We start from the raw sequence: 13,150 nt of genomic DNA on the forward strand, positions 1-13,150 counted from the left end.
TGCTGGTAGTGTCCAAGGTCAGGTTGGACAGAGCCTTGGGTGACATGGCTTGGTGTGAGGTGTCCCTGCCCATGGCAGGGGGGTTGGAACTGGATGATCTCAAGGTCCTTTCTAACCCTAACTGTTCTGTGATTCTATGATTCTTCCCTCAGCCATGTCCCAGGAAATGAACAATATCCATAAAATAAAAATAACAGAAAAAGGAAAAATAATAATTACAAAGTCAATCCCCATATTAAGAACAATGAATGGATGTTTACCCGCAGTGTCCGCGGGGCTGGTGGATGTTTCTCATGCTGGGAGCCGGTTTCTGGCCGGGTGAGCGCATCGCTTTGCCCATGAGTAGCATCTGGCGAGTGAGCCGTGGATAGCGTTACCCTGCTGGCTCCCTCCTGCCCGTCCTCCTCCTCACACTCCTTCAGTTTGTCACTTGAACCATGGAATTCATAATCGCCTTGGAGAGATTTAAAAGTTCATTAAGAGGGCATGGTTAATTTTTTATTGGGTTCTCCACCTCATTAGACAGAGAGAGCAATTTCTGAAATAAGAATACCAAGGTATTATTAATAGGCCTCATTAAGCAGAATAGATCAAATCTAATCATAGATGCTGCTCCCTGCCCTGTGACACGCAGCGTATCTTTCACATTAAGCCAGACATCGCATCGAAGCACTATTAAACTGTTTGGGTGTTTAGCTCCATTTACTGGTATATGATTCCCAAAAGCAAGATGCTTCTGTGACACAGTTGCATCATGGAAAGCAAAGGAAATCATCCTGTGGCTTGTAGTTTGAGTTCATTTTGGTCTATTGCATGTATTGTAGGAAATAACATATTGTTATGGACCTTAAGCATATATCATTTCTTTTTGACTGTACTGAGACTTTCATAAACACTACTCTCATTTTGATCTTTGCTGATAATACGGTTTGCTTCCTATCATTCCTGTATATACATTAGCCAGTGGAAAGACTCCATGAAACAAATACTAAACAAAAGGTTAATGTGCATTATGTTATTATAAAAGCTGTCAATTCACATTGAGAAAAAAGAGAGGTTATTTTCTACAGTTGTAATTATACTTTAATGTTCTGTGACCAATACCCTCAAAAATTAGGACCAAAAGAGGCAAAAATCAGAGCTGACAAGACTCTCACATAGAGGACAGAACTAATCCAAACTAACAAAGGAACTTCACAAGAGCTCCATCTGAACTCTTTTGAAAAGTCATACTGGAGCACTTCTTCCTTGCCAAATAATTTGATTTCTAGAACTAAATATCTGGGAATAAAGCCCATTACTGTTTTATTTCAATTTTTGGTTACAATAAACTTAAAATATTTTCCTCTTTATGACATATTGTACATATTATATTGTACTTAAAAAACATATTAAAATGATCTGTGTTGGGTACATTTGCCTTATAAAAGCCTGAACTGTATTTCCTCCCTAATACTGTTCTTGTTAACATTTTGGGGGAAAGAAAAAAACCATTGAAGCCTGTGAACATGAAATTAAACTCCTCGATAAGCCAGGTTTACAGAGGTGATGATTAACTTTATCTTTGATAGATCTCAGTGAATGCTTCGCTATTGTAAAGCTAAGTCACTTCCAGTTAGGGAAATGGCATGATTTAACTCCAGGCACTGAAATCAGAACATAGGCTTCTCTCATTTAAATAGGTCTTATATTCGGTAGCCTTATAGTCAATAATGAGAAAGTTTTGCCTACCTGCCTACAAAAAAACTGTAAGAAAAGAAAACGCTAAGAAGAAAAGCATTTTTAAAGTAATCTTGGGGTAAATTTCCTACAAACCTATTAATACTAAAGCCAAATTAATCTACAGGATATCTCAGTTGTCTCCTGCAAAAATACCTTATGCATAAATACAGCTGCTCGTGTCATCCATATTTTAGCTCTATGAATTAATGCTGGAAGTAAGACATCCCAACTGGTGCTGAACTACAAGAAATTACATTTTACATGCTGAAACCTTGTTGATGATCATAGTTCAGGCTGTTGTGTCAAAAAAGAGAAAGACTGCAGACGTGAAAGGTATCTGAACAAGGCTGTGAAAATAACCTCATTCCTGGTGGTTTTGGTTGAGCTGGGACTGCCTGACTCTGCAATTCTAATGTTTTTTTCAGGATTGTCTTGAATCTACTTACAAAGTAAGCCTATCGCTCTCATTTTAATCTTGTTTTCTATTAACCATAGCAATGTATACAGTCAGATTAGTAGATTGATCTCTCACCAGATGACTCATGCTCAGCACTTAAAGCTGGACTGAAATGGACTGAATTTCCATTATTTCACTTTTTTTTTTTCTTTGAGTCTGATCTCATCTTATTATTGAAACCATATTCCTAACAGCCACAGTAGGATTTGTACCTTACTTTTTAGGAGCTGGTTTTCCCTATGAACATTTTCTTCCGGGGGGGTTCTCGATGAAGCTGTTATATTGCACAAGCTTCTGGAGACAGAGACTTTTGGTTTCAGGATGCCCTGTGCTTGGATCTCTTTGGATCTGGAGGTGCCTTTGGAGGAATCTCTCTTTCCCAATGAGCCATCACTAGCAACAGCAACTGCCTTTCTGGATGCTGTGTCTGGAAGAGAGCCAGAGTCTGTTGTGCTGCTCCCGCCTGTGGTGCATTGATTCTTCTTGCTTCCCGACAGCATTTGTGTTCCTGTGAAAAAGAGGAAAAAAAACCAAATTCTATAACACGAGAACATTTTTCTTTCAGCCCTCTAGTCCTCATAATTTCTATGTCCTGCAAAACTGCTGTCAGTGGTATATTCCGAACGCTGTGATAGAAATAGTACCATGACTGCCATGCAGCTGTACTGCAGCAAAAGAAATAAGAGGATAAGCTGCCATTTTAAATAACATAAACACACTGTGATGGGCAGCATGGAAGGAGTCAAGATACCTCTGACAGAAAGGCATCCTATGTGTCTTGTCTCTTATTCAGTTGAAAGAAACATTTCAGATTGGTTAAGTCTGGTCAAAATTATAGTTATGGATTCAATGGTGCTGCGATGAAAACTGAGGTTCAAGTAGTTTCAGGATCGGGGTTTTAACCTCTTTGTAATTGAGTGGCTGCCTCAGAAGCATCTCTTGTCTCCAAAATTTCTAGGGCCCTGTTCTACCTCTGTGCAAAGCTGCAGTAGGAACCAGCGGCAAAAGGGTCTGATTTGTACAAAACACACCTTTGCCTAAAATATTTTTGATGAGAAGGATGTTGCACAGCGCCTACAGCTGCAGGACCGTGCTATGTCAAAAGTGACAGAGCTAGCTGGGGAAGCTCTGTACTGTACACACCTTGAAAGGTGGCTCAGCCTGACCACCACTACTGCCAGCAAAACCCCGGAAAACTGAAAACACAGGCAAATAAATACAAAGAAGAGTCCAGTTTTCAAGGAAGGGACATTTTAAGCAGAGTTTTGAAGGGAGAAATGGTAGAATAGTAAAAACCCAAAATACCAGGAAATGAAATCCAAAGAATTGGGGACAGCAGAGAGAAAGGAGGAGGAGACGGGAACTGTTTCATGTCCCTATAAACTACTCAGCAGCAGTCCTTAGTAAGCAGGCACTCTCATGGCCAGGCACACAGCATGACCCTGCTCTTTCTTTTCAACGATGTGCATAAATTGCCTATTGGCAGTCCTAGGCTGACCTGAGACCTAAAGATTTATGTAGATGGAAATTATCAGTAGCTATTAAAAATCTCTGAAAGAAGGCAAGCAAGAAATTTGGGAGGTACAAGGGATAAAACCAACAACTGATTTCAGACCTAACCATAAACTCCAACAAGGGAGGGACTGTCCTGTTCTATGTTGTGGGTATAAGACCTTCAATGAATGACTGCTCTTTCACGACAAATGCTTTTGTTAAAGTGGCAATATAGTTCTTTTCTTTGCTGACTCATTTTCAGCAGCTGCACCTCTCTGAACACTTCTTTCCAATGTCTTAGTTGAGGGCATTAGGCATTGAGGCAAATGAAGGTTAGAAACGTTTTTCTCTGTTTCTCAATCCATGAGAAAGAGTGAGATGGCACATCATTAAATCATAGAATAGTTTGGGTTGGAAGGGGCCTTCAAAGTCATGTTAGACTCTTCCTTATCTCCCAGTCATTAAGTAAAATTAGATCCTGCAGTGCTGTGCAGGAAGTTTTCGGTTCACTTTCTCAATCCTTAATCCACTCACAGTAGATGAGAAATATTCTTTGACACAAAATGATTGTCTCCTACACGTCTTAGTGACCTGAATGGTTCATGTTTCTGTATTTCTGAGGCAACTAACATACAGCGTCTAGTGTTTTTCCCTTACCATGCAGATCAGAAAGCTTTTAGCATCTTAAGTTCCCTTCTGTAACTTCCCATACAGCGAGAAGGGGCCAGCTTCTCAGGGGATCCTCTAATGATGGATCCCTGAAGATCAGCATAGACATAAAAAGACCCCCAACTTTTTTCTAATTAAATTCATTGAGATAAACCCCATCCTAAGCAATTTCACAGCCATACAGAAAATCTGATCAAAGCAAAGAAGTGCACACGGAGCTCCCAAATTCTAGGCTACCATCCAATCACACCCTCTGCTCTCTGGTATAACTTATTTTTCTCCTTGCTTTTCACACATTGCAAATATTTGCCTTATCTTTTGTCAAAACTTAGCTCTCTCCCCAGATGAAAACAGTTTTGATGGAAATACTCTCAACAAACTGGATAGACTTGATTCTGCTCATACACTCAGTTGGAGCTCATGCATTTACAGTGATTTCTTCCTCCAGTCCCTGACCAAACCCATACCTGCAGTTATACACTGGTTTCTACAAATATTTTATGACATATAGAGGGAAAAAAACCCACTGGGACAGATTAATGGGGTCATGGGCATCAAAGAGTCCTAGTGGGAGGAGGTAGAAACAAGCAGCACGGTAGGAGAAGATGAAAAAAGCAGCAGGTAGCATTAAGTAACTGCAGAGCAGCAGAGGAGGAAGTCTTTTCACAAAGTCAGCCAAGATACTAGAAGGATAGAGGAGGGAAAAAAAGAGGAGAGCTAAACCACAGAAAGAAATCAAATGGAAAACAGATTATCTCGTTAAATCATCTTTTAAATTAAAGTCGTTTACTGGCCAGCAGAAATCAGAGAGGGGAAGAGAAGAAAGTGTAATGGAGAAAAGAGTTTCTGCTCTTCCAAAGCAGCATCACAGTAGGAGATAATTTGCCTTCATATCAAGAAACAGCCTGTGCAACAAATGTGTGTGTTGCGAAGCCAAACGACTTCTTCACCAAGATTGTGGGATTGCTCAACCACTGTGGTATCCCCAGGAGAGGCTATTCGCTGCTGGGCATTAGTATCCAAAACTGCAGAATCAGTCATGAGGGTGGTGAAAATGGGCTACAAGGTAGCAGAATAAAACAGTGGAGACCAGAGTGAATGAAAGACTTGTCTATCAGTCACGTCTCTTAACATCTTAGAATATGAATCTGCGCAAAAGAAAGAAGAGTTGCCTGGAGTATTCACACTCCATCTACTCCTAACCACCAAACTAGCTATTTGCGGATGTTGGCTTCCAAGTGTAAGTACAGGAAGCTTCAGGAACTGAGAATTAAGCCCAAGGAATTTTCTTACATTTAGGGCAAATGGAGACAGCCTTCCTTTCTGTATTGCACCCCATTTGTATTGCACCTGGTAAAAGAAATGCCACCAGTGGCATTCTGCCCATAAGGTATGGGGAATCCCTATAAAGACATGAATTAGAAGAGAAAGTAAAGAAAGGCAAGAACAAGACTAGGAATGATGTCTAAAATTAGGGAAAAGTAGTAGCTGCTGCTTAGCATTTTAGGCCAACAAAAGGTTGCCTGAGAAAGAATGTTAAAAAGCAAGATTCCTTATGCAATTCAGGTATAAGAACTCTGTATCCTTTCTGCATGAAACGTGTCTGCCTTGGATCTTGTACTAATATTAAAATTAAACCTTAATCCTTATTAGATTCACAGTATGGTGGGGCTTTTTTTTTTTGGTAGTTAATTAAGGCAGTAAGAAAAGGTGCACCTTGTTCTTGTCTAACATTGGAGGCAATCAGAATAATAACAGAGCCAATTTGCTGAATTCTTTGCTCTAACTCCCACTAGAATTAACCTTTCCATGCAAAAGGTACAGCCAGGCACAGCCAGTCCCCAGGAAAGCACAGCAAAGCAAAGCAGACATGGGCACAAAAGATCAACTCCTTCATCCTCAAAGCAGCTGCCAATTACCTTGACTAAGGAATGCAGATGCAAATGATGTATAGGGAAAAAAAAGGCAAAGGTACTTAAAGGTAGGATCACAGAGTTTCACTCTGTATATTTGAGATCGTTTTTAATATACTGCGTGGGGAATTAGGACTGTTACTCTCATTAAGCCTATCTGGAATTGTATATCTAAATCCCCACGCACCAAACTTGAAATATATATGCCCCTCTGAGATTAGCTAGAATTGCAACTGGATGACTAGCAATATATGTTTTTACTATTATCCCAGCTGAAGAAAGACTTTAAAACTAATGAACAAAGACATGCAAGTGTAATGCTTTGGGAGATACGGGAGAACCAAACTCAAAGAAACAGAAAGCAGAATGATTCCATTAATAAAATCCAGTGAATGCAGATCCTAGTTGTAAAAGTTCAGCTGCTTACAGGAGAAAAAGTTAAGGAGCAAAATCATAATAGTTTGGAGAAAAGTCATTTTTGCCCTATGCAAGAAAGAGGATGACAAGTTTGAGTTTTAAATAATGACTTACTGAAAACCATATGATATTGGAGGAGTTCAAACTATTCTGTAAAACCAAGGGTAGGCTTTCAAAAGCTCTTTTTTTTTTTAAACGAATCCTTGATCTCTGAGTAAAATAAAGATATTGTTTTACTGTAAAGTATCTTTTTACATTTTCCTCCCTCTCCCTTCAGGGGGTTTTGCTAACAGGAAGTGACCCTGCATTACAGCAGGTTAAACTTGCCTTTCCTTGAAAGACTCGTAATTCAGGCAAACATACCCTTTCCCATTGGTACTGCTTTTCCCCCCTCTTTTCACTTTACAACAGGATAATGCAGCTTTTCAGACTTTCACGTAACCCTCTTCCCAGTTTTTCAGTGTGGATTTTTGATGATTCATAACAAAGTGCTGCTTTGAGATTGGCCAAAGCTCATTTTAACATGAGCAGCGCTACAAATCCTCCCCGACCGCCAAGCAAGCCTGACAAGAGGGGGCCGAGGAAGGAGACACACAGCGTTGATTCACTGTGTGTCATTAATGGGATCAGACATCACCACTGTAGGTAGGTTTTACATTATAGACCACCTGCACGGTATTTTTTTTAATACAATTTAATAAAAGCCCTATGTCTGGGCTGCTGAGTTCTTCCAGACCTCTGTGGTGGGAGCTGATGCTGCATATGCCCCAAACAGAGAGGAGCAGCAATTAATGTTCCTTAAATGTAAGCAGCTTCTGCCTTACAATCAGAGAATCCCAGACTGGTCTGAGTGGGAAGGGACCTCAAAGCTCATCCAGTTCCAACCCCTGCCATGGGCAGGGACCCCTTCCACTGGAGCAGCTTGCTCCAAGCCCCTGTGTCCAACCTGGCCTTGAGCACTGCCAGGGATGGGGCAGCCACAGCTTCTCTGGGCACCCTGTGCCAGCACCTCAGCACCCTCATAGAGAAGAACCTGTCCCTAAGAGCTCACCTCAGCCTCCCCTGTTTCAGTTTTAACCCATCGCCCCTTGTCTTGTCACTCCAGTCACTGATGAAGAGTCCCTTTCCAGCATCCTTGTAGCCCCCTGCAGACACTGGAAGCTGCTCTGAGGTCTCCAACGTAGCTTCTCTTCTCCAGGCTGAACAGCCCCAACTTTCTTAGCCTATACAGACTATACCTTCTGTACCTTCTTCAAGATTTAGGCTCAGGGATATGTAGCTGTAGGTTGTACAGAGGCTACACATGCCTCACGCAGCGATCTGTAACCCAAAACCAAGACTCCAACCTCCTGATGACAGAGACTGATGACTCAATCCCTATAGTGAATCAAGTATTAACACAGCTAAGCCACCTGATCTTAGATATAAGCAAACAGACCGCATCACCTCAACAGCCTGGTAAGACAGAATAATGGGAACGTAGAGGACAATGACAATATTATTAGTTATTTCAGTGTATGTCAAGGGATGGAAGATAGGATGGATAATTTATTGTTCAGATCACTGCCGAGGAAAAGGCATCACTTTTAATCAGTGCACAAGCTGCAGCTGGCAAGGAGTGCCACAAAACTCAGAGGTTTTCACCAACATTTCTGCTGACCAGCAACAGGACCTATATCCCTAACTGCCTTCTGATGCTTGTCAAATGGCTCTTTTGCAAGAGGCAGTGTTAGCTGCTCTTCAGCATTAGCATCCATGGAAACTATTCCAATTGCAAAAAATCCTGACAGTAATGCAGCTCAGCCCATGCTCCCTATTCAAAATGTAATGCTTAAAGAGGTCTTGGATTTACCTTTAAATAAAAACCTGGGGCTGGGCCATGTCCTCAGCTCCAGTCCCAGTTCGTTCATTTGCTCCATTCTATTTCTCAAGACACAAAGCCAAGGCAATTCTGCAAGCTTGAACTCAGACAATCAGCCAGGTTGTTTCTGCTGATGAACATGTCATTGTACCTATACTAATGCTTCTTCAAACAGCTCTGCCTGGTGGGGGTAAGGCTTAATTCTCTCAGTTTTATCAATAACAACTCAAGCTAAAAGTTTAGATTAAAAAGTCATCTCTAACAAAAAAGGTTGTGCTATTTCTAGCTCGCTCTTTTTGGGTTTTTAATTGCCATTGACAGCTGTGGACACAGTTCTCAGAAGGAAGATGCTTTCTCTTTGCAAAAGCTAATATTTGACTGTAGAAAGTTGTAATCATTGAACAGAGAAAGCTTATCAAGTGTACCTAAGAGCTATTAATCTTCAACATACAATCAGCCCAAAGTAGGAAAAGCCTCTTGATATTGAGAAACAGCTTGTTTACAGAAGGCTTTTAGCAAAATTGGTGTAGTCCAACACTTGGCTTCACAGCAAACGATCCCATAAGGCAGCTAATCAACAGCACCTCACACTAAGTATCTCTGTGGTGACTGCCAACTCATTGCCTCAAAACACTTTGCAAATAATTGATCAATCTTCTCTCTTGGTGTTAAATAATTTCTGGGAGCTATAGGGTAGCAACGCGCTGCTCAGGACGGGATGTGATGCACTGACTCCGACTGCGCGCAGAGAGCTTTGGTGGACCAAGGATGTAATTTGCAATGACTGCACCAGCAAAAAGGGAACGCTCCTGCCTGGCACCTGCAGGAGATCATCTTACGCTCTGAATCATGAGAGTGTGTTATTGCTGCAGAATATTTCAGTGGTCAGGAAGTAATCCACCCACATGACGTGGTTCAACTGCTTTGCGCTAGTCAGTTCCCAATACCCAGCTGGTCGACAAGAGCATTTGGATGTTTTCCTAACATTTCCCCCCTTTTCTTCCTATGTGCCGGGATGAGATGAAAGAAAAAAGTATTCCCATTTCATTAAATCTTTCATAATTTGGAGGCTGGTCAAGCACCTGGTAATTGTGAATGCCCCATCCCTGGCAGCGTTCAAGGCCAGGTTGGATGGGGCTTGGAGCATCCTGCTCTAGTGTGAGGTGCCCCTGCCCATGGCAGGGGATTGGAACTGGATGAGCTTTAAGGTCCTTTCCAACCCAAACCATTCCATGATTCTATAATTATTTCCTCATTGGAGATAATCAGTCGTAGGTTTTAGACTCATGCCTCAAGTCATCATTGGTTTTCTTGTCGCGCCTTTTTGGCCATGTGACACCAAATCTGTGTCTTTAACAAACCCAGCACTTCCTGATGACTGGTCCTTAGACTGAGGGGATCTCTGTTTGTATTGTTATGAACCATGGAAGTGGTTATTGGAAATAGTTTACAATTGGCAGCTACACTTTTGAGACGTTCTTTGTAACATTCACTTACTAAAAATCTCAGACACCCATGGTTGCATTTCAAGGATGTCATGCTAGAAGCTACCGGGCACTATTGCAGGGACTCAAGGAGTAATCTGATGCAGTGTGGCTTTAAAAGAAGAAAAAGTTCAGGATGATTCACAGCATTTAAATAGTAATTTGCAGGGTAAGAAACGTATCAACCGCTTGGTATTCTCATCATGTCCACGACACCTACTTGTTCAGTTCTTTCTGATAATTTACCGCAGCAAGACTGAGCCAAGTACTCAGACTGCAGAACTGTTGCTCCTACTTTAAACCAAGTGTGAATAAGGGGAAAATGAGGCTCTTTCCTCCAGTGGCATAATGCAGTCACTGAATCCACACAGCCCATCTCTTTCTCTTAATCATTAATGATTCTAGTATTCAGTTGTCCGCTTCTTGCCCTGAGTGCTAACGAGTGACTTGCCCCCTCCATAGTCTTTCACTTCAAATTGTCTCACATTTTTACCAGCTCTGACAGCTCAAGATAGAAGTGTCCACCCTGAACAAGATGGAAAACAGTAGAAAAATAAAACCCTTAAATTTCACATCACAAAAAAAGGGAGAGCTGAACTTTAATTTTTATCTTCAACAGACAATATGATCCTCTTTGGGAAAGTAATTCAAATTTATGAGTTTCACTCATAGAAATTTTGTTGCATAACATCAAGGACAGCGAAAACATCCTTCTGTCTCGTAGGGAAACAATTTCTAACAAGTTCATTGTTATGTCTCGTGGTATAAAACTGAACCTTTAATCTGCAAAAGGCAGATTCCCGAAGGTGAGGAGATCCTTCAACTTTGAACTACTTTATGGGCATGCCCTTAAACAAGTGAAAACAAACGCACAAAAACCTCCACCAAAGAACCAAACGAAACCAATCGCAAAACAACCATCCCTCCCAACCATCCACAGCTGCTTGTTGCCTAAAACAGCAGAGAAATCGCTAAAGAACAGCTAACTCCATAACATCACAGTGCTATTGAATCACCAGTATTGTCATTGGAAACCAGCTTAGAGCCAGCTTTGGCTTACACAGCCTTGAGCATCATCTAACCCTGTTGCCTCCGATAGTATCTATGTTTCTGTATCACAGGGCAGAAGGCCACATTGCTCCTCTGGGTCCCACAGTTTTCTAAATAAAGGAGTGAAAAAAATACTGATCCATTGCTTCTTCTCTTACACCCAATGAGTATCACCACCCCTTCCTTCATCACACCAGATTACAGGGGAACTGGCATCAGGCACTTAAAACAAAGAGCAAAGCTCAAGAGCTTGGTACTCCATAAACATGAAAGGGCCCTCCAGAGAAGAGGAGGCATCTCCTTCCTTCTGAAAATGAATTGAAAAAGCTCTGAGGTAAGAAAAGGCAACTCCTATTACCCATCACACAGGCTTGGGTCTGTTTTAAAGGCTGGACAGCCTTCCAGAGTCACTTGTAACTGAGGGCTGCCAATTCCACCCTGAGTTTTCAACATCCACAAAGAATGAGTCCTCAGTTTTTCAGTATCTGATATGGTACGTAAAGGTCGCCCTGCAGTGTAACGCAGACCCAACGACACAAAACGTCTAGACTAAGGAAAATTGACAGCCTCCTCCATTTTAAATTTATACCAGATGAAGTGAAACATCAAAGGGGCTCCTTTTAATGGGCTTTTTGGCATGTGGTCCTTTGTTCTTAACAAGTCAGCACCAGCTGCTACGGCCATAATGCCAAGTCAATAACGTCCCTGGCCAGATTCTTGGCTGATGTAAATCAGTGTCACTCCTCTGAAGGAAGATATTCTTATTGGTTGACATCAGCTGAAGATTTGGCTTTTTGTGTTTGGCAGGTGCAAGCTGAAGTAAAATCTTCGGTGCCATATTTCATATTTCTCCTGTCTTCACCATCACTACTGTGTGATGCTGTACACATACTCAGGCTGTAGAGTCAATTAGCATCAGCTGTAGCTACTCAAGTTTCTATACAATAAATTCCATATTGTAAGGAACAGCTTTTGTCTAATTGTATCTTGTTCATGTATATGTATGTATGTGTATATATATATGTTTCCCCCCAACACACACACTAATCTTGTACTCTGGGTTATTGCATGGCGACTTTCCCATAAGCAGAATAGGTGAGAACACCAGATAGGCCACATTTATTCATCACAAATACTGCTTAATAATTGAAAGCAAACACTATTAATAGTATAATAGTAATCTTCAGTCTCAAGATTGCCTACATTAGCCTGTCCTGATAACCGTGAGTATATATTAGTTTAAAGGTAACCTACAAATATTCTCTTGCTATACAAATGTCTCACATACCAGGAGCTTTTCAATGTGTATTTAAAGCAGAACCATTTTTTTTCCATTGCAGGTAGTAGCATATTGAAATCCCACAGCACCAGCTGTTCTGATTTTACTCCAGTACAAGTGCATACATATATATATATATATATATACACATGCACACTACATAAAAAATTAAAATACCTCTTGAAACAAATGAAAGTCTAACTTTACTCTTTAGAAATCATGCTGGTGGCTTCAACACTTGAGAATAAAACTCTTGTTAAGAAGGAAAGAGAGCCTGTAATCACTTGGGGCCATTGAACACCCTACAAGGCCAGATCCCATCTCAGTTTTCTCTATTCACTGTCTTGGGTTGTTTTGATGAAGTAAATTATGTTTTCAAATCACCGACTGCTCTGTCTGGGAGAAAAGTATAAGCAATGACAATACCAGCTCCCTGATCTGTCTTGTTCACAGGTTTAAATGTGGTCTTCCCCTTCTTGAAAGTTCATTCCTGAATTCCGCAGGAGAATAGATGTCAGCAGTGCAGCCCCTTCCCCAAACACCCCCTGTACTGGGGCTGGTTCCTAATGCCCACAGTCGCAGCCATCACCATTGTGTTGCATTCACCTTCCACTGCTGACTCACGCGTACTTCATAATCCTGACTTCCATACTGGTGGGTCATTCACACAGGCGTGTGATTAGCAAGATGCCTTTTGTCATCTCCCCTTGCCCGCCTTGTGCATCCTCCACATCTTCTGTATCTCAACAAAGGGCTGCAGGAGCCAGCACAGCACCTACCATTCAAACTGGAGTTACATCTCTT

The 13,150-nt window shown here is 41.3% G+C and overlaps 1 protein-coding gene across 2 annotated transcripts in view; it reads right to left on the bottom strand.

The window, feature by feature from the left end:
• Window positions 1-13,150, bottom strand: part of C3H10orf90 (chromosome 3 C10orf90 homolog) — a 73,415-nt gene that overhangs the window by 15,854 nt on the left and 44,411 nt on the right. For both annotated transcript variants that reach the window (XM_065672968.1, XM_065672969.1), the window contains exons 4-5: window positions 2,397-2,687; window positions 261-454 (exon numbers count right to left, since the gene is read on the bottom strand). In XM_065672968.1, the coding sequence (XP_065529040.1) occupies window positions 261-454; window positions 2,397-2,687 (485 nt within the window). The remainder of the gene's footprint in view (window positions 1-260; window positions 455-2,396; window positions 2,688-13,150) is intronic.

This window comes from Lathamus discolor, chromosome 3 (assembly GCF_037157495.1).
Source record: "Lathamus discolor isolate bLatDis1 chromosome 3, bLatDis1.hap1, whole genome shotgun sequence".
NCBI lineage: Eukaryota > Metazoa > Chordata > Aves > Psittaciformes > Psittacidae > Lathamus > Lathamus discolor.